The sequence below is a fragment of the Colias croceus genome, chromosome 30, assembly GCF_905220415.1.
Source record: "Colias croceus chromosome 30, ilColCroc2.1".
In the NCBI taxonomy this organism is placed as follows: domain Eukaryota; kingdom Metazoa; phylum Arthropoda; class Insecta; order Lepidoptera; family Pieridae; genus Colias; species Colias croceus.
In genome coordinates this window covers 1,169,968-1,192,844 of record NC_059566.1, presented here as the reverse complement: position 1 = coordinate 1,192,844, position 22,877 = coordinate 1,169,968, and the positions used below count along the sequence as shown (strand labels likewise).

Below are 22,877 nucleotides of genomic sequence, written 5' to 3'. Positions count from 1 at the left end.
TAAAAAATACAATTTTATTTTTTAACAAACACCACAGATGACACAACGCTGCCAACTTTCCCGCCAAATTTGAACTGCGGCGTCGGTATGACACATTTCAACTTCATTTTTTCTGCAAAATGTTTTATTAATTCCGCTTCTGTCCAGTTACAGGACGTTATTACGAATAAACCTGAAACAAAATAAAAAACCGGTTAAATGCGAGTCGGACTCCTCATAGAGTTTCGTACATATAAGCTACTTTTAGGGTTTCACTAAAGAATAAATAATAAAAAAATAAAAAAAATAAAAATAAAAATTTATTTTTCAAGAAACAGGTACAGCATTATGTTCAGACCCTGACCTTCGAACTAGTGGTTAACTGTGTTTCGAAGGCCAGTTTCTTCCCAGTCTTTATATCTATATTATATATGTTTCTGCAAACTCACAGTTTTATGTTTAAACAGTAAAAATAGATAAAAGGAAAAAAAAAATACCTTTATTTATACAAAAAAAAGGACAAACTGAAGTTAATATTTCAATTTTAAGAAGTCATTCCCGTTATAAATATTGTGTGCTTGTATCTGTTCGCATATGTGTGTGTGTGTGTGTGTGTGTGTGTGTGTGTGTGTGTGTGTTTGCGTGTGTGTATGTGTTTGTGCATGTGTGTGTTTGTGTAGAGCATGTGAGTAAGTTAGTACGTATGACATGTGGGCGGGTGGGTGAATACGTCCTAGTGATTTACCATCATTAATTTTTCTGTTTCTTCGTAATCCATATCTTTTAGCCAATCTGTCACAACTCGTTTAATTTTATTATGATTTATAACCCTAACGTTGTATTTACTATTTAACAAATTATACAATTTTGTTGCTAAGAATTCATATTGATGTTGAGCGAATTTGGATGAGGTTGAGGGGATAGGTAGCCGATTGAGTCTTTTTACCTCTGTATTAGAAAGATCTATCATGCGATGTTTTCTGCGGATGCACTGGTAAATATAAGATTTTAAGCCTCTACCTCAGTTTTATATATTATTATTTGAATACATAATAATAATATATAAAACTGAGGTAGAGGCGGCATACGCGTACTTAAACACGTTCCGTCTGAAGTCACCTAATAAGCCGGGTTGTGTTTAGTCGATTACGTTGCTAACTCTTTTAAATTTATATTCTATCTTTGCCCAACGCGGAACGGCTTTAACTGTTATTTTCTTCGCATAGACCGCTTCTTCGTCAGTTTATACAGGATGTCCCACTATTGGTATACTAAGCACGAAGGGACTTGTAGTTTTGTTATGCACTGATCACGTAAAAAATACTTATACAACAAAATGACGTCAAAAAATTTTTGCTAAATTTTTCCTGAAAATCCATGTTTTCATCTCTAGTTTCGCGCAACGGCATATACGGCTTCACAAATGTGAGCATTTTGTCTATGAAAACATAATCTTAAACGATAGCTCACGTGCTGGTGGTAAAGTTGGGTGGGTTGCTTGTTATGGGTGTACACATAAGAGTTTTAAGAGCCCTTTGTACTGAAACTTTAGGCATTTTAGGCGCTGAGACGGCTCGCGACCGCGTTGCGCAGGAGCCGGCGCGGCATGAACTCCGGTGACCTATGAAGGCGGGCGATTACGCCACAGTATAAATAAATCAGTAGTTCGATTTTATTTGCTATCGTAGGAATGTTGTTGATAAATAAATTTACTACTTATCCTATACCATTAAACGAGCAATATTTGCATATTTATATATATCTATTTTGTTTGTATATTAATGAGTTCTCGAAAACGGCTCTAACGATTTTATAAAAGTTTCAATTTAAGGGTTTACAGGGACGAAAATCGATCTAGCTAGGTCTCATGGAAATCGTTTTAGCCGTATTTCACGCACAAAGATTTACCCGCGCAATACGTTTCGTAATTTCACCGGTATTCTTATCACTACATAGTAAGTGTAAAACAAAGTCGCTTTCTCTGTCCCTTTGTACGCTTAAATCTTTGAAACTACGCAACGGATTTTGATGCGGTTTTTTTTAATAGATAGAGTGATTCAAGAGGAAGGTTTAAATGTATAATAACATCCATTAAATAGTGGAGAAGTACTGTTATTTTTGAGGTTTCTAATGTGATGTCGTAAAAAATTACATTTTTTCCGCTTACATTGCAAACGCAGGCTGAACCCTACGAGTTTTATCAAAATAATGTACTAAGTATTATACACATTGAAAAGGTCTACAGAAAAGTCCGCGATGGTATATGTCTATCTTTTATGGATAACCCACAATAACTTTTTTTGTCATTTACTTTTTACGACAAATAATGGCTAATTTTCGAAGCGATTTTAACCAATACAACATTAATCCTTAACCAATTAAATACCTTGAATACATTGTTCATTTAATAAAGATCTATATGGCCCTTTACACCGTATGATTTAAGTGAATATTTTCGAAGATATTACAGATTTAAAAATTGCGGGACGTAGCGTTTGCGGCGGTACCGGCCGCGGCCGGCCGCCCGGCTATATAATATTTTATACCAGTGCGAAGCCGGAGCGGGCCGCTATGTTTTTATATACAACGTTCACAGTTTTTCTGTAGTGTATTTAGTATCAGCATTGCACCCGTGTGAAACCGGGGCGGGTCGCTAGTAAAGAATATAGAAATAATTGTTACGTAGCCGAGCGGTTATAGTGTCGGTTCCGGTTTTTTCCATTCAACTACAAAATGATTAAAAAGATTGAAAATACTTCTTTATAATCATCAAAAAAATTAAAATAAAATTTGGGTGAAATTTTAATAATAAAGGAAAAAATAAACAATAACAAAAATTATTTTTATAGATTTATTTTATGAATAGTATTTATACATATATATTTAATAATTATTAATATAAGGCAGTTCAGTAAAGAAACGAATCTTCAATGGCGGCGCTTATCATTATACTTATTTAATACGAGGTAAAACTGTACTTTATCGGACGTCGAGTTGAAATGCGTAAATTTTTTTGTGGTTAGCTATTGTCCTATGGAACATAAATATGAAATTTCAGTTGACGGAACCTTTTACTTTTTGAGCTATCAATTTTTGAAAACCAGAAAATTACTATAGAAAGTTACTTCATGTTGTTTTTGTTACGCATATTTATTGTTTACAATTTGGGATATTTCGCTCCTGTTTTTACACGTTCACTGACATTAGCAAAATGGCGGTAGGATCGCGTCAAGTGTCAACTTGTTTTATATAACCGCTATGAACGGCGCTACGGCTATATAGTATGTGTTTTTAGGCCCGAAAAAGTGACATTCTTGTTTTATTTAAATATCTAAGGAGCTTCTCTTTTTGAATGCACGAGTAGAACACCCAGAGTTTTATTAAAAAATATTTAAAATATTGGAATTTTCGCGGCCGACTGATCTAAATAAATTCGTATAATAATAGATAATTTATTATGTTGCTAATATATGTCTAGTGTGATTACAGGCGCAAATTATCCCTTTTTGAAATTTTCGATATTATCCATAGAGGCGAAAGTATTGTTATTTTTACTGATTTTCGTTTTTATTTTTTTATATTATATGCAGGCGTTAGTAGAAGAAAATAGTAATGCAAATTCGGTGATTTACTAAATTTTATTAATTGATAATCATTGAATTCGTTTTGAAATAGCCTGTACTTTGTAATTTTTAGTGTATAAATAGATATTTATAAAATGTGGTGCTAATTTTTTTTTGTTTGTAATATATTATCCCGCTAACGCTATTGTATTTTCGTTGTTTTATTTCAAGTGAACACCCATACAATTTTGTCACGAACCGCCTCTGGTTGTTGCTCTAAGGTAAATTGTAAAATGAAAATAAAAATTATCATACTGATTTAGCTAGTCTGTTAAAATAGATAATATCTAATTATTCGAATATTTATTTTTTTATTGTAAATGGGAACTTATTAAATACTTACGCAATACACTTTCTGATCTTCTTCACTTTAGGTAGGCTTCTTTTCCTAATTTTGCATTTTTTATTCGCCATTTTAATTAAATCACAACTTACAAAAAGTATTTATTTACAAACACTGTTTAAAAAAAATAGGTTATTATTGTGTACTTCGATACGAGTATTTTTTTAAGTAATTTCTATATATTACACTTATTTTGAATAAACTTAAATATTATATACGCAAACGGCGACTACAACGTGGTTGCGAGCAAAAATAGCACAGGTCCTCCTTCGATGACGTCCGGCTGGACTCTGTCGGCACTGGGGTGGTGCTCGCGAGTTGCAATTTACGTATTAAATTTTATATAGAAAAAAATAAGGGCTAAATTATAAATCTATCCAAAAATTTCCCTGTAAAACCTGATTAGTAAATGAAATGTAAAATTTTCATAAACATAGCGTTCCCCTAATTCTCATAAAACTGATTATGCTTTCAAAATCGATGTTACTTCTGAATTTTTTTTTATCGAGTGAAATGTTTAATATTGTGTTTCTATCCAAAAATTCCACTAGATCAAACGTTTATCTGTACTATATATTTTTTTAGGATTTTAAATATGATGATTTCTCTGAAAATAACATGATTTAGAAACATGAATTTCAATCCATGGCCCCTTAAGAATTCATCTATTTGAAAAAAAATGCGTCTGGAATTTAATAAGTATTTTTTACGAACTTAGCGTAAGCAAAACTATAACCTTCTTTGAGCTTAGTATACCAACAGTGGGACATCCTGTATAATATGTATTTAATTCCTCATGCGAAACGAAACTCTCAGACTTCGCTGTCTTTTTAACCGACTTCAAAAATAGGAGGAGGTTATGAATTCGGCCGGTATGTTTTTTTTATGTATGTACACCGATTACTCAGAGGTTTCTAAACCGATTTACGTGATTCTTTTTTTGTTCGACGCGGGATAGTGCCGAATTGGTCCCATAAAAATTTTATTCGGATAGGCCCAGTAGTTTTTATTTTATGAGCATTTTTGTCTGTATTTGTAAATGTTGCAAGTGCAAGTTTGAAGTCGGTTGTTTTTAACGCAGTTATCACTTGTTATCTATATGTCTGACAGTCTGTGTGATATTTCTTTAGATTTAATCATTTAGAGCTACCGCGCAAGAGCAACTTTTGTCTCCGCAACTATGTAGTCTCTCCCATCAACTCTATGGGCTAGTAAGAAAGTATGCGCATGTAACGACGCAACTCTCCATAGAGTTGATGGGAGAGACTAAATAGTTGCCGAGACAAAAGTAGCTCTTACGCGTTAGCTCTTAACATGTACTTTAGTTTGTAATTTAATTATACCACTGCATCTTGGTATTTTTAATTCTATTGTTTATACTTTCGTTCTTTGTTTTGATTATTTCTTATTTTTTAGAAGTATACTAAACTTAAAAAATAACTTACCATTATCAACCAACATGGCCGCCACCTGATCGGCGTATTTAAACCTATTCTCCTTAGTGTTTTCTGGATTTAAACTGATTGCATCATACGTCCCTTTGTCATGTACTACACTAAATTGTGGTCCTAGGTTTGATACTTCGTCGTTTATAATGTCGAAAACCTGAAAAAAATGTGGGTACTTGTGAATTATGTTATAGACACGAAAGTTTGTGTTTGTGTGTATATTACACAATCACTACGTAGTATAAAACAAAGTCGCTTTCTCTGTCCCTATGTATGCTTAATTCTTTAAAACTACGCAACGGATTTTTTAATAGGTAAAGTGATTCTCGACGAATGTTTAAGTATGTAATTTATTAGGTTTAGGACAAAGTGGGCGAAGCCGCGGGCGGAAAGCTAGTAATAGATAAACTACATTTTATTGCATCGATTTTAATGAAATTTGGCAAAAATACATGTCAATAAATGAAGTAACATAAATTATGTTTGAACTGATAAACTGTTATAGATGAAACAAGGTATCTGGCGCAGCTTCATCCGCTTTGTAGTAAACTTAATAAATTGTATACTATTACTGAATGATGGACTGAATACTTGGGGATGCCTATGCAGCAACACTGACTTGTTTTGTACCATGTAGTCAGTAGCGATTTGTAAAGATGCTATTAATTATTGAATTATCATTTTATTATAAGGTAGTTTTCCAAAAAAAACATGTCAATACATGATTTTCATAGTAGTTGGTCTTAGCGTTATGATATATATTATAGCCTATAGCCTTCCTCGATAATTGGGCTATCTAACACGGAATTTTTTTTTTCAGTAGTTCCTGAGATTAACGCGCTCAGACAAACAAACTCTTCAGCTTTATAATATTAAGTATAGAAAAATATTCTTGTATTTCAAGCTTATGTCCCTATATTACATACTTACCTTAAAATTAATAAAAGGGAATTCGCTTTTCGACACTTTTTCTGCTAATTCAATTGCTTCTATACAATAATCCACTCCTAGAAGATTTGTGAAACCTTCCCTCGCTAATTCTGACAGTGTATACCCGTTGCCGCAGCCTGTAATAAAATAAATCATATTATTTTATCAGATTTCATGAAATTTGTTTGTGTAAGTGATTTATCTCTATATATAAAATTCTCATGTCGCAATGTTAGTAACCATGCAACAATGATGTCGGAAAGTTGTATATATGCTGTGTGGCGAAAACATTTCGCTTGCGCGATTCAGATCGAGGTGTCACTACAAATATTAGTTCAATATCCAAAAAAAAAGACGTGTGGCACTTGGTGACTGCCGCGGTAAAGCTATTGCATGCTATACCTTTAAGCCACACCTCCGTGCTCGTCGGAATGGGGAGCGTGAGGTTTTTTCGTTACGGAATTTCTGGATTCGATCCCCGCGCTCAAGGCCTGCAATAGAAGCTATGCAATAGCTTAATAAATTACCCAAATCAATAATCCTGTCGTCCAAACCAACGCCACATGTACATATCCATCGTATAACCCGTATAGCGCTGTCTTCACCGAACCAAACGTCACCAGGGTCACCGTGTTCTTTGAAATTTGTTAATTCTTTAGTGTAAGCTGCTTGCCAGTATGTTTGTGTGCCCAGTTCGGAGGGAGACAGCTCTTCGTCCATCATCTGAAATTATGGATTAGTAATAAGGGAATGTTCAAGTATTACATTTATGAAAATTTTTGACGGGGAGAGAGGCCCCGCCTTGTAACGCACTTTTCTGTTTTTTTCTTTTAAGGTTTTATGAGCCATTCGTTCATTCATTGCGTTACGTTTTAATAACTCAGGCCCCGAAATCACAGACACAATAGAAAATCTATTGTGTCGTGGACCGATCGGGCCGCTCGAGGCTCAATGGGTTAATTGCCACCTAAGTTTGGTTTTGAGGGTAGATAACAAACAAATATATATATAATAAGTACTAATGTTTTGAAAAAACAAACATTTGGTTGTTTAAAAATGTATTTAATGAGAATCAAATAAAAGGCTAAACGGCTAAACTGTACTTTATCGGACGTCGAGTTGCGAGGCGTAAATTTCTTTGTGGTTCCTGTTGTCCTTTGGAACGTAAATCTGAAATTTCAGTTGAGCGAAATTTTTAGTTTTGGATTTATGATTTTTTGAATGACTATAGAAAGTTACTCCATATTGATTTTGTTACGCATATTATTTTATTGAAAACAGTAACCATAACATAACCTACAAATTTCGATAGTATTACGATGATGTTTATTTTGGGAATATAAAACAAAAATTTTACAACATTGCTAAAGTTTAATTTCGTATTAATACATTACCTATAAAATATTACTATATAATATATATGTATCTTATAAATCAAACTTCTACGACAAACAAAAAGTTATATAGGTAGCTACTCTTATATAGCAAAAAACACTGATACTTACAGCAAATTTATTGTTAAATAATCGGTACAATATCCACTGCTCAATTATGTTGCTATATCAGAGAATTTTCAATTCATAAAATTCTGAAATCGGCCGACGGCAACAACACACTACACAGCGATATGTTTTGCATCAAAATTCAAATGTCAAAATCAAAACTCAATTGTGTTAATGACAGCTGAGTTTTTTTATAATTTATATATTTTAAAAATAATTTAGTAAAATTATATTAAAGTAATAGGAATAACTTATAAGAAGCCATCTAAGTTATCTAAAAATTATTTGATGTTAAAAAACCGTACAGAAACAGAGAGGTAAAAATGCCATATACCAAAAAGACTTGTAGCCGGATAAGATAAAATAAACTGGTTTAGAAAACTACATAGGGTCAAAAAGCAAACGTCAAAAACAATTCAATTTTCGAATCCGTCTCGGATTGGTCTCGGGATCACTCGGTAAAAATTGTGGTGATCACTCATCACTGATTCACTGATCTTTGCAAAACCGCAAGTAGTGACAAACTATGGACGTTGCGGAATTAAATAAACAATAATTAACTTGACAAACGAAATCATGTACGATCGATAAAACCGCGGCCTAAATAACAAAAATTTTTGTATAAAATTAACAATCTTATACACGCAAATGAATAAATTAAAAATCATAATTATTGATCAATGATAGATTAACGATTGTTAACGTTATTAGGAGTTATGTTATTAGTATTTGTTTGTGTATGGTGCTTTGAATGCTGTGATATAGACGAATTGAACATTATTTAGGAAAACAAGATTTGTTTTTTTTATGTGGTAAGTTAAAATTCTTTATACAAATAATCGCTTACATAATTTTATGCTTAGTGTTTACAAATTTACACCTGTCTAGAACACATCATTACATAGTATAAAATAAAATAAATTTTCTGTCCCTATGTATACTTAAGTCTATGAAACTAAGCAACGAATTTTTATGCGGTTTCTTATTATTATCGAGAACGGTTTTTAGTTCATAATTTGTTATGATTCCTACAAAGCGGGCAAAGTCGCGGGCGGAAAGCTAGTTTGTAAAGTAAAACAGAACAACATTGTAATAAATTAAAAAGATTTATGTTTTATAGAATGATGTCATGCGTTATTTACATCTTACTCTGATCGATTTGTTTCTTTGATTTCGAATCTATACTAATATTATAAAGCTGAAGAGTTTGTTTGTTTGAACGCGCTAATCTCGGGAACTACTGGACCGATTTGAAAAATTTTTTCGGTGTTAGATAGCTCATTTATCGAGGAAGGCTATTAGGCTATAACTATATCATCACGCTACGACTAACAGGAGTGGAGCCACGGGGGTGAAACCGCGCGGAGCAGCTAGTAAACTTATAATAGTCTTGTATTTACTTATAATTATTTTTATTATCTACTGTCTGATTAAAAAAGACGTTATCCATTGTTAATATTTGATGTTTTAAAAAATAAAAAACAAAATATAAAAATAACAAATAAATAAGTACCTAGTCATGTTCTTTCTGTGTTTAAATATCTGTCATATTTTCTTTAATTTGATAGAAGTTTTAACTTCTATAACTGTATGATGTTAACTGTATGATTTACAAATAATATTATTGTTTACTAGCTGTGTCCCACGGTTTTATCCGCATTGCTCCGCTCCTGTTGGTCTTAATTTAATGATATATAGCCTAGGCTTCCTCGATAAATGGGATATCTAACACCGAAAGAATTTTTCAAATCGGACCAGTAGTTCTTGAGATTAGTGCGTTCAAACAAACAAACTGGTCCAATTTGAAAAAATCTTGCTGTGTTTAGATAGCCCATTTATTGTAGGAAGGCTACCTACACTAATATTATAAAGAGGAAAACTTTGTTTGTTTGTTTGTTTGATTGTGATGAATAGGCTCATATACTACTGGACCGATTTTAAAAATTCTTTCACCATTCAAAAGCTACATTATCCACAAATAATATAGGCCATATATTATCACGCTACGACCAACAGGAGCGGAGCTACGCATTTAAAACCAAACGGCACAGCTAGTAGGCAATATAGGCGCTAAGACCAATAGTAGCGGAGCACTGTGGGTAAAACTGCGAGCATAGCTAATCTGTATAATCTTATCTTACTAATATACTACTAATATTAACAATAAATGTGAAGATAAATCGATGTTTGATTTCACACATTAATATAAAACAATCTGATAAGAACAAATATTGCTATATAGATAATCGTTTTTATAGCACACTAGCTGCGCCCCGCGGTTTCGCCCCTCTGCTCCTGTTGGTAATAGCGTGACGATTTATAGCCTATAGCCTTCGTCTTTTATAAAAGAGCGGGTAACGGAGCAGGTGAGTCATCTAATGAGGTGATCACCACGCCAACTGAGCACTCACAAAGTTACCTTAGTGAGGCTGTTACCGGCTGTTGAAGGTGGATATAAGCTCTTTTTTTTTTCTTCCTGGATAAATGGGCTATGTTATAACGAAATAATTTTTAAATTGTACCAGTTGTTCCTGAGATTAGCGTGTTCTTACGAAAACAAACAGAATCTTCAGCTTTATAATATTAGTATCAGGTGCTACATCTGCATTACTTACTCTATGATACAACAATTACAATAAAGATGGTAATAACTAGCATGATTATAAAATTGTAATTAAATGTGTGTTTTTGTGTTTATAGGCGTGTGTGTTATGGATCACTGATTTTTAATTAATTCATTTTTATAGATTAAAAAATCTAATAAAAATGAATGTTTTGGTCGAGTGGTTAGTTTAAGAGATTAAAAAGTGTAAGTTTGATTCCTGGAAGGCATTTTATAATTTCGTTTTTTAGTGGTTTAAGTCTGAAGAAGGAACAGACAGAGATATTTACACATTTAATTTTTTATTATAAGCGACAGTTGTGTTTTTGGAAATAGAGAAATATGTATTGAATTCTGCAAAAAAATATTTTCTCTAAATTGTATAACTTTAAGAAAAAGACTCGTCTTTTATAAGCCTCGGTCACTTGTTTTTAATAATTGACTAAAACTGGTTATTTCATTTTGCTAGGGTTGTCACAAGTATTATTTTATTTTTTATCTATAAAAGGAGCTTTAATTAAAGCTGTACTTTAAATAATTAATCTATTCACAATTATATATGTCAAGTATGGTTATCTATACATATAATAAATCTGTAGAAGGGTCAATTCTGTACATTGAAAATATTGAAAAAATAAATAGCAGGGGGTGTTACTGGATCGATACCAAGCCCAAATATGTGATTAAAAAAAATTTTGTCTGTCTGTATGTTAAGCATCACGTGAAAACTAACGGTTCGATTTCGATGAAACTTGGTATAATTATACCTTATTATCCTGGGCATAAAATAGGATACTTTTTATCCCGAAAAAATACGTAGAAAAAAATAAATCTTAATTTTTCCACGCGGACGGAGTCGCGGGCGGAAGCTAGTCTTTACTAATATTATAAAGCTTAAGAGTTTGTTTGTTTGAACGCGCTAATCTCAGGAACTACTGGTCGGATTTGTAAAAATTTTTCGGTGATAGATAGCCCATTTATCGCGAAAGGGTTATAGGCTATATTATATCATTACGCTAAGACCAACAGGAGCGGAGCAATGCGGGTAAAACGGCGGGGCACAGTTAGTGCTTTGATAAATGAATATTAAATAGCATATCATCATCATCATCAGCCCATATACGTTCCCACTGCTGGGACACGGGCATCCTATGAGGGTACAGGCCATAATCCACCACGCTGGCCAAGTGCGTGTTGGCGGATGACACAATATGTCGTCGAACTTTTTTTTAATTCTTCGACATGTCGGTTTCCTCACGATGTTTTCCTTCACCGTTCGAGCAGTGGTGATGTTACAACATGCGCAGATAAATTGAAAAATCAATTTATTTCCTGCGCGCTCGCCTGGTCTCGAACCACGGACTTATCGATTCGAAGTCCGAGGTCTCACCACTGAGCCACTCTAAATAGCATATACTAGGTGACAAAATTTTTGAAATCGGTCCCGTAGTTCCTCACAATTGTGCGTTCCAATCAAATTCTTCAAAATTCAAATTCAAATTCAAAATTCAAATTCAAATTGTCTTTATTCGCTGAATGTACTTACATAGCTGAGGTACAAATTTTATAGGTTCTCAGACATTCTGCTCGTAGTTGAGCGTGCAAATATCTTAAATTATAAATTACATTATACAAGTTCTTCAGTTTTATTTTTAGTTTAGATAAGTGTAGACACGATTATCATAAAGACACTGATGAATTCGTTCTTGTCGTGGGTGTAAGCATCAAAGTAACATTATGCAAGACAATTATGTCGAAATATTATTATGTAACTGTTTACTATGTATCGTGTATGTAACTTTCTATATTATAACACCATCAGTTGATAAGATTTTATATGACCAGTTGATTCGATAAATTTTGTTTTGCCCGGAAACCCTTATTACGTAGGGGTAAATAAATAGTACAACTATTCACAAAACTATCGAATACATAAAAAGACGTGACGAGTATACGAGTCAGAAGTGAAATTTCAAAGATCCCAAAATCTTCTTGCTCCATGATGTGACGATATTGCCATGACGCGACCTTGAAATTTTACTCTCAATACGCCTAAAGAAGTTTCTCTTCAAAAATCTTAAAAAAGTAGTTTCGAAGTATGTTCGCAAACTTTGAAACGTGTATTTTCTGGACGTTTTAGATTATATGTAATAGCTTTCCGTCTGCTGCTTCGCCCGCGTTTTCAAAGAAAACCCGCATAGTTCCCGTTCCCGTGGGATTTCCGGGATGAAACCTATCCTATGTGTTAATCCAAATTACCCTCTATATGTGGGCTAAATTTCATTGTAATCGGTTCAGTAGTATTTGCGTGAAAGAGTAACAAACATACACACCTTCACATACACATACCTACATCCATCCTCACAAATTTTGGCATTTATAATATTAGTAGGAAGTAGGATAGGATATAACTAGTATCTAGTATCTACTATATTTTTCCCGTGGCTTCGCTTATCTTTATTGCTGCCGACCGTTCTTCGTATGAATTTTGCATCCCCTAAGAGATTTCAGACGCTTTTATATGCTGTAGTATTTAACTTCTTCAAATAATGATAGATATCGAAATAAATAATACGTATCATCACTACATAGTATAAAATGCGGTTTTTTTTAAATAGATAGAGCGATTCAAGAGGAAGGTTTAAGTATATAATGGTTTTAGACAAAGCGGGTGAAGTCACGGGCGGTAAGCTAGTTAAATATGAAACGCCTAATTATACTTATAACACCCATGTTAATATATTTAAAAAAATACTATTTTTTATAACCTCGCGTTGACAACCCTAACGAACTTGCAAGTACCGTTGCAACTTATTATGCAAAAAATAGCGCATACGCACGCGTATTCTGTTTTTGTATGTACGAGCTTCACGCATGTATTGATTCATCAGCTTTTTGGGTTCATTATAATATTCTTAACCAACTTTACAGAAGGAGGTTACCTAATACCTATATTATGTTTTTGAAGTGAAACTTCTTTATCGGGGTTGGAAAAATTTTTTCGTTACGCGTGACATTTTTCCGTTACGCGCCATCTTTTTCTTATCCCTACCACGCGTGATTGGACGTATTTCTGTAAAGTTGCATATAGTTAGTAAATTATTTTTTGAAAAATAAGGTCATAAAGAAGTTTCACTTCTTACGTGTGTACACTAGTACACGCACACATTTTTTTGTCTGTTTGTAATAAATAATAATTTTGTGCGAGTTAAGTGTGTTTTGTAAATGAAATAATTTCTATATACTAGCGAATTAGGGCTGGCATGTAATAGAAAATATATAAATTACATTTGTTATTCAGTATATAAGAAACTGCATGTTTGTGTGTGTGTGTGACTTTTAATACTTAAGGTATTAAAGTCACAATCAATAGTTTTAACTTACAGATAAAATTGTATTATGGCTTATTATAGGCAGTAGGCACAAAACATTGGTATTTGTTGCAACATTTCTGCGGATGCGTTTTTCATAAAATCATTGGATTGTAACCGTTTTTTACCCGACTTTATCAGAAAGAGTGTTATGTTTTTAGCATTTTGTTCTTTCTCTAGTCGCTTTGAAGCGTAAACAATATTATAAGGCTCGCCTCACACCGACGGAATGCGTGACTAAATTCAGATTCTTAAGTCATAATCTGAATTCCGTTAGCATGTGTGCGGATACTTACAAATTCATCAACATATCAATTTTGCAGCACAACTGAGAAATAATCTTAATTCAGGTGTTCGTATACATATGTATATACCTACAATAAATGTATAGAAAGATGAGCGTGCGCTTTATTCCTTTCAAACTCAAACTCAAACATTTATTTATTCAATTAGACTTCTTCGAGAAGCACTTTTGAAACGTCAATACATATTTTTATCATTTACCACCGATTCGGAAAGCAGTATCTATGGAGAAGAATCGGCAAGAAACTCCATAGTTGCTCTTTTAAATCATTTCAGTATTACAATTTAATTTTACAAAATATGTAAGTAACCGTACGTATTTCCTTCGGTCCGGAATTCAGAACGCTCGTTAAAAATTAAGAATCTGAAAAATCGTAATGGAATGGTGAAATCGTATGCATATCTGTGCTTTCTGAATTCAGAGAGATTCTTTCATTGTGTGAGGATGGCCCTATAATCGGGTAATATGTATCAAGTATGTGTGATGGTTTAAACTTCCAGTACATCTATTCTAATCCATACTAATATTATAAATGCGAAAGTAACTCTGTCTGTCTGTCTGTCTGTTACTCAATCACGCCTAAACTACTGAACCAATTTTCATGAAATTTGGTATGGAGATATTTTGATACCCGAGAAAGGACATAGGTTACTTTTTATCCCGGGAAAATGACGCAATCCCGGAAATTCTTTGACTCCGCGGGCGAAGCCGCGGGCGGAAACCTAGTACATATTATATATATCTATAATATAAAAATGAATCGCAAAATGTGTTGGTAAGCGCATAACTCGAGAACGGCTGAACCGATTTAGATAATTCTTTTTTTATTATATTCCTTGAAGTACGAGGATGGTTCTTATGGAGAGAAAACGTAAACATGTACCACGGGCGAAGCCGGGGCGGACCGCTAGTATTATATATTTTTAAGTTGAACTGTTTGTTAGAACGCGCTAATCTCAGGAACTCCATCCGATCTGAAAAAAAAAATCACTGTTAGGCCATTTATCGAGGAAGGCTATAGGCTATATCATCACGCTAAGACCAACAGGAGCGAGGCATTGCGGGTAAAACCGCCGGGCACAACTAGTCAATCACAAGAGTCAATGTCATTCCATACATAACATTCATATAAACACGTAACACATTATGTCCATTTATAATGATACTACAAGATAATGACATCCTGGTTTTGGATGTCGGGTCATACAATAGCCCATATACTAGCTGTGCCCGGTGGCTTCACCCGAAAACACCGTGAGCAAAGTTTCGACCTTATTTCAACAGTAAAGCTTGAAACTTTTCTATTTTTTTTTACAGCACAATTGACTTTTATCAATGAAATTCAGCAAGCATATAGAGGATAACTTGGATTGACACATAGGATAGGTTTTATCCCGGAAATCCCACGGGACGGGAACTATGCGAGTTTTTCTTCGACTACGCGGACGAATCCGATGGCGGAAAGCTAGTGTATTCATAACTCAAATACAATCCGATCAATATCTACAGCTCAGTTTAATTAACAGTAACAAAATATTCGAAAAACTGTAAACCCCAGTGTAACGTTCGTTTTTAATCTAGTTTAAAAACGAATAACCTAATAGCCTAATATCTAGACACGCAAGGTTCTATAACGGCATAGTATAAAAAGAAAAAATAAAAATGTGTGCGTGTACTAGTGTACACACGTAAGAAGTGAAACTTCTTTATGACCTTATTTTTCAATAAATAATTTACTATATATGCAACTTTACAGAAATACGTCGAATCACGCGTGGTAGGGATAAGAAAAAGATGGCGCGTAACGGTAAAATGTCATGCGTAACGAAAAAATGTTACACATTTTCCAACCCCGGAGCGCTTGGCCACGCCCCCCATTCCTGTACGTACGCAAGCTTGACGCACGCACACATGCCGCTCGGTTCCTTTTCATGGACCGCTCTTTTTAGGGACGCGCCATTGCTGTGAGCGGTCGATGTTTGTTTATACAATTACTAGGTTACCGACCGCGGCTTCGCCCGCTTTGTCTAAAACCTAAAAAATTATATACTAAAACCATCCTCTTGAATCACTCTATCTATTAAAAAAAAACCGCAACAAAATCCGTTCAGTAGTTTTAAAGATTTAAGCATACAAAGGGACAAAAGAACAGAGAAAGCAACTTTGCTTTATACTATATTATAGTGACTTAAAATATCAACGTGACAAGTGACAACCCTACGCGTACGCCTCGCGAGTTTAGGTACCGAGTTTCTAAACGGGAGACGGACTACTTGTTCTCTTTATACTATGATAACGGTCAAGCATGTGTTGGCCGGTTCGCGGTTCCGTATATTATATTATTAACTAAATTTTTCCCGCAGCAAAAAATGTCTTTGCCGTTATGGATTGGATTTGTACTTGAATATATAGACTTAAGTTTGCAATCTCTTCCGATCTTCAATGATTAATATTTTTTAGAATTTCAATCCTTTAAACTTCAATTTCCAAATAAAAAATAGTAGGTACATTTTTATGAATATTGGATGATTAAAATAGTATCAAAATATATCTACTTTAACACGTAATACATCCTTTTCCTGACACAGGTTTTAAACACGTTTATAACGTTTAAATCGGGCTATAAATCCGTTAAAACTGAACAATTTCTCAATGCTATGATTTTGTTACGTTTGATCGACTCCTGCGCATTCCTTGATAATCACCATTGCAATAACAAGGCTGTTTTCATTATCAACGCTTCGTAGTTTTTTTCAGATTTATTATGTGAATGATAATGTAGAAAAACTGAAGTTTTTAATTCGTTTGTTTGTTTGGGTGAGCGCGTAAATCTAAGGACAGAGGTGGTCACATTAGCGGAAATTTGGTAAAAAAATTAGTATTGTTTGCTCTTAAATCTTTGAAATCGATAAATCCGCATTATAATAATATGATTGATTTTTTTTTGAAACTTATCAAATTGAATATGAGTCACATTTTTATGAAAGACTAGCTGGGTTTCGCGGTTTCACCCGCGTGACAAGCTCCTGTTGGTCTTAGGGTGATGATATAATAAATAATAATAGCCTTCATCGATAAATGCTATCTAACATCGAAAGAATTTTTCAAATCGGATCAGTAGTTCGTGAGATTAGCGCGTTCAAACAAATAAAACAAACTCTTCAGCCCTCTATATGTGTACTAAATTTCATTGTAATCGGTTCAGTAGTATTTGCGTGAAAGAGTAACAAAACACACACATATCCTCACAAACTTTCGCATTTATAATATTAGTAGGATTGTTCTCTATTATTATGTATAGAAGTTCAAGCTCGCAGAGTTGCATCATGCTTGAGACTAAAAAAATATATTTTACCTTACCATTTATTCAGAAATTACTAACTTTACTGCTTTTCCTCCCTTCCTCTCTTTTCAATTTAATTTTCAACCGACTTAAAAAAGGCGGAGGAGGTTCTCAATTCGACCAGTATATTTTTTTTTCTATAAATACATAAATTACAAAAAATCTAGTCAAAAGAATATTTATTTACGTTTTTGAAGTCGGTTAAAAATCGTCAAAATAAATACCTTGCTTGATTACACATTTTGTTTATGCAATGTGTTTATACAACGTGTTTGTAAGAAAAAATGGCATTTTGTCGATGAAATTTCGCAGCTATTTCGTAAACAAATGTTTGTTTGTGTGTTTTTAACTTTTTAGAGATCCGCTGTCAAATAATAACGTTTGTTATATACTATTGTATGCCCTGTCACTATATATAGCTAGCATATATAGGCTTACTAGGTTTCCGCCCGCGGTTTCGCCCGCGCAGTCAAAGAAAAACCCGCATAGTTCCCGTTCCCGTGGGATTTACGGGATTGCGTCATTTTCCCGGGATAAAAAGTAGCCTATGTCCTTTCTCGGGTATCAAAATATCTCCATACCAAATTTCATGAAAATTGGTTCGGTAGTTTAGGCGTGATTGAGTAACAGACAGACAGAGTTACTTTCGCATCCATACTAATATTATAAATGCGAAAGTAACTCTGTCTGTATGTCTGTCTGTTACTCAATCACGCCCTAACTACTGAACCAATTTGCATGAAATTTGGTATAGAGATATTTTGATACCCGAGAAAGGACATAGGATAGGTTTTATCCCGGAAATCCCACGGGAACGGGAACTATGCGGGTTTTTCTTTGACTGCGCGGGCGATGCCGCGGGTGGAAAGCTAGTTTATAATATTAAGTATGGATAATTGATTTGTCGCGAAATAATTCCAATCAACACCCGTGGCCCCGTCATTAAGGGTGCTTTTCCATCAAAGCTGTGCGACGAGAGTGTGCGGTGTGTGGATCCATACTAATATTATAAATGCGAAAGTAACTCTGTCTGTCTGTTACTCAATCACGCCTTAACTACTGAACCAATTTGCATGAAATTAGGTATGGAGATGTTTTGATACCCGAGAAAGGACATAGGCTACCTTTTATTGCGAAATATGTAGGTACCACGGGCGAAGCCGGGGCGGACCTCTAGTGTGTTATAATGTCTTCAATTTCTCAAAATTATAGAACCAATAAATATACTTCGCAAGCACCCCTCGCACACATCTCTCGCATGTTTTGTATGCGGAAAACCGCACATTTATAAGCTACTAGCGGTCCGCCCCGGCTTCGCTCGGGTACATATATATATATATATATATATACCTTTTGGTAGCCTATGTTTTTTCTCAGGGTCTAAAGATTGCCTGTGCCGAATTTCATCAAAATCGGTCCAGCAGTTTATGCGTGAAAACCATACATTCATACATAATTACAAAACTTTCCTCTTTATAATATAAGTATAGATAAGTACCTTTTGGTAGCCTATGTTCTTTCTTAGGGTCTAAAGATTGTCTGTGTCAAATTTCATCAAAATCGGTCCAGCAGTTTATGCGTGAAAACCATACATACATATATAATTACAAAACTTTCTTCTTTATAATATTAGTATAGAAAAGCTTTACGCTTTAAAGGATTATCAAGAACCACAGGAAATTCTTACAGTAATAAAGTACAAAATAGATAAGGATTACATCGTAGGTAGCCGATTAGCTTTTCTGTTACATTGTTGTTGATTATTTGTTTAAAAGTTAGATTATTAAACAGATATGACATTGCTTATTGTAGTTTTTTGCAAGGTTAATAGGGCCATATACTAAAAATTTAAAATTATAATTTTAGCTGAAATATTTCGATATTTCCTACGAATATCATTGTATCTTAACTAATTTATATTAAACCTTAACATATATAACACCTAAATCGAACTTAAGTCTTTATATTCTCAACTAGCTTACCGCCTGCGGCTTCGCCCGCTTTGTCTAATCCGTCGCGTAATTTTAAAGATTTAAGTATACAAAGGGATGTAGGGACATAGGGACAGAGAAAGCGACTTTTTTATACTATGTAGTGAAACAACTTGTTGACCATTCGACAATTTACACGGGCGAAGCCGCGGTCGGAAAGCTAGTCATATTACATATATGTATAGCTGAAGAGTTTACTTGAACGCGATAATCTTAGGAACTACTGGTCCGATTTGGAAAATTATTTCGGTGTTAGATATTCCATTTATCGGGGAAGGTCATATAGGCTATAATATATATCATCACGCTAAGACAAACGAGCACAGCTAGTTATTAATAATAATTCAAATTTCAAAGTATGCATTACCACTTATGACGTCACATGGCGCTGACCAATCCTATTCTTTCTCAAACTGACGTTTAATTCACAGGTCAAACAATGTACCGCCATCTATGAACCGAGACGTGAAACTTGAAAAAGCGCCATCTATCGACCGGGCGGTGTTGCGAAGCTACAATGATCTGAAATGCCTCGGCTAAAATATGCGTCGATCCTGCGCGTGTTTGTCATCGTGGGGCTGCTGTGTCTGTGGGTACAGATAATGCTGTCTGCGAGTGGTGTGGGCATGGATAAGGATGGAGGTAAGAACTCAATGAATAAATGAATGAAAATTTCTGTATTGCACACTAAATATAGAATTACAAAAAAAGCAATACAAGTATTTACGTCATGTATATATGTCATAGGCGGTCTTATCGCTGTAAGCGATTTCTGCCAGACAAGCAGAATAGCAGAACTATAACTGACTTACATATTTACATTTATTTGATGCTCCCAAGTCTCTTTTACCCGACGAGTACACGTACGTACGATGAGTACGTGTAATTTCAACACTGACACGTCCGTTCCCGACGAACGTCATCAATAGACTGACTGATTGACGTTGTTAATAAAGAGGGTAGTTGTCAAATTTAATTTCATTGCCCTCTAAAATATCATCCAGTTTGATAGTTTAATCTATGATTTTATTATCTAAGGATATATGTTTTATTTTTTATTTGGTCTTGAATATTACAATAATTAGGGCTGATTTTTCAATCCTTGGTTAAAACTTATTCGTTGAATAACGTATTAAACTACCATTTCAAAAATGTATTGTAATAGGGAATATGCATAAAATTTTAAATGGCCTAAAATATTTTTTTCTCGAATACTTATTATCGTAATATTATAATGAAAAGGATTTTTTTTTATTTACTTTTTATTTAAACCCCTAAAATAATATTCAAAAAGTGCAAAATAAGTGAGCGAAATTCAAACTGCCAGAACGCGCCACCACTGGTCGAACGAAATGTGACGTCATTTGACACGACATTGTATGAATCGTCACTCCATACTCCATAGTAAACACAAGGTAAACACCCACTGGACGTGTCATGTGACGTCACGAAAAGCGCGCGCACAATGGCGGCGTTTGAACTGCTTACATTTTTTAAAAGTTTTAAATTTCATTTTTAAAAATATCTAGAGTATTTTGAAGCCCATTAATATTTTTTTCTACGTTATAAAATAGTAAACTATTAATTTAAGACAAAAAAGAAAAACATGAATATTCCCCAATTTGACAGTATACCTGTGACATTTTAATATTATCGTGTAATACTTTATTGGACGGATAAGTTTTAACCAAGGATTGAAAAGCTAGCCCTTATTGTGAAATAATATTAATGTACTTATGTGAATTGTACTTATTTGAGTCAATAATGGTGTATCAAATAAAATAAATAAAGATTGGTAATTTTGCTTTAAAAACTCATAAGGATAAACTCATGAAATTATTATACTTCGATAAAATCGTGTTAAAAAGCGCCAGCCACACATCAGTCATCAATAATATAAAGTACTTAGTCAATAACTTATCATTTTCCTGTCAGATAATAAATTTGTTTTATTGAAAAAATAAAACGATAACGAGATGCCAACGGAAAGCTGATATGTTAAAAAAAAATGTCGTTTCACTTTTACTTACAGCATTACTACACAATTACTAATATTATAAAGCTGAAGAGTTTGTTTGTTTGAACGCGCTAATCTCAGGGTACTGGTCGGATTTGAAAAATTCATTCGGTGTTAGATAGCCCATTTATCGAGGAAGGCTATAGGCTATATATCATCACGCTAAGACCAACAGGAGCGGAGCCACGCGGGTAAAACCTCGCGGCACAGCTAGTTACAAAATATTAGGTGACCAAAACATTTTAAAATGTGCTTCGACTGAACACGCTATTCACTAATTAGGCGGTGTGTTTTAATTAATCTAACGAAGTGAATTAGTTATTTGCGGGATATAACAGTTATACAGTTGTTAAACATAAACAGTCTGAAAGGCAATACAATTTACGAGGCAGTTTTAACATGTTTTTGAATTGAAACTTCTTTAAGCGCTGAATTTGATATTTTTGGTTTTATGGCATTCAAATCTATACTATTATTATAAAGCTGAAGAGTTTGTTTATTTGAACTCGCTAATCGGGAACGACTGGTCCGATTTCAAAAATTATTTCGGTGTTAGATAGGCCATTTATCGAGGAAGGCTATAGGCTATATATCATCACGCTAAGACCAACAGAAGCGGAGCGCCGGAGCCACGCGGGTGAAACCGCGCGGCACAGCTAGTTTTTTATAAATATATATAAATAATAGAAAAAATCGATCACGAGGCGTAACCCGAACCCGCATCCTTTCACGCCAATCCGGGGCGGATGCCTGACCAATTCAGCCACTCGTGACCTGCCAGAGCGATCGAATTTATTCTATTCTTTCAGTTTTAGGTGTGTCCCCTAGACACATCTTATAATATATAAGTATATAAATCTCGTGTCACAATGTTTGTCCTCAATGGACTCCTAAACCACTTAACCGATTATAATAAAATTCGCACACCATGTTCAGTTCAATCCAACTTGAGAGATAAGATAGTTTAAATCTCAAATCGTTTTAGGGAAAGCGGGCGAAGCCGCGGGCGGTAAGCTAGTAATATTTATAAATTTATATTCTTTGGGCGCGTTGTGAGTAAAATTTCAAGGTCGCGTCATGGCAATACCATGGAGTAAGGCGATGATTTTGGTATCTTTGAATCTTGCCAAAGAAGTTTCACTACTGACACGTACTCGGCACACACGCTATTTTTTTAAGTTTTATTAGCTTAACCTGTATGTTTGTATGTAACTGACTTTAGAATCGATTTTGACCCGCTTTCAACGGACATATTTAATTCAAACTTTGTACATGACTTATCAAGGACATACAAAATTTCATGAGTCGATAAAGTAAAAAAGTAAAGTAAAGTAAAAAAAGGACCTGTAGTTCCTGAGATTCCAACAAACAAACTCTTCAGCTTCATAATATTACTAGCTTTCCGCCTGCGGCTCCGCACGCGT

The 22,877-nt window shown here is 34.2% G+C and overlaps 2 protein-coding genes across 5 annotated transcripts in view; one reads left to right on the top strand and one right to left on the bottom strand.

Moving 5' to 3' along the window:
* LOC123704787 (EEF1A lysine methyltransferase 2) lies at positions 1-8,043 on the bottom strand. Its single transcript, XM_045653288.1, has 5 exons — positions 7,829-8,043; positions 6,851-7,046; positions 6,324-6,460; positions 5,391-5,550; positions 1-172 (listed from the first exon to the last, which is right to left on the bottom strand). Exons 2-5 carry the CDS (start codon positions 7,044-7,046, stop codon positions 15-17), a joined length of 651 nt encoding a protein of 216 aa, XP_045509244.1. The 5' UTR covers positions 7,829-8,043; the 3' UTR covers positions 1-14.
* Positions 8,044-8,241: 198 nt separating this feature from the next.
* LOC123704767 (alpha-1,6-mannosyl-glycoprotein 2-beta-N-acetylglucosaminyltransferase-like) overlaps positions 8,242-22,877 on the top strand; it is a 48,636-nt gene continuing 34,000 nt past the window's right edge. For 2 of the 4 annotated variants that reach the window (XM_045653259.1, XM_045653260.1), the window contains exons 1-2: positions 8,243-8,637; positions 19,868-20,078. In XM_045653259.1, coding sequence (XP_045509215.1) covers positions 19,964-20,078 — 115 coding nt within the window. In that variant the 5' untranslated portion in view covers positions 8,243-8,637; positions 19,868-19,963. Of the gene's footprint in view, positions 8,638-19,867; positions 20,079-22,877 lie in introns of all 4 variants that reach the window. The other 2 variants (XM_045653258.1, XM_045653261.1) reach the window with 2 other exon arrangements.

Excerpts from the sequence above, each read along its gene's own strand:
- LOC123704787 (XM_045653288.1), bottom strand. The coding sequence starts at position 7,046 with ATGATGGACGAAGAGCTGTCTCCCTCCGAACTGGGCACACAAACATAC. Across the intron at positions 6,461-6,850 it reads CGACAGGATTATTGATTTGG|GCTGCGGCAACGGGTATACA; the intron begins GTAATTTATTAA and ends ATTTTATTACAG. Across the intron at positions 5,551-6,323 it reads TCCCTTTTATTAATTTTAAG|GTTTTCGACATTATAAACGA; the intron begins GTAAGTATGTAA and ends CATTTTTTTCAG.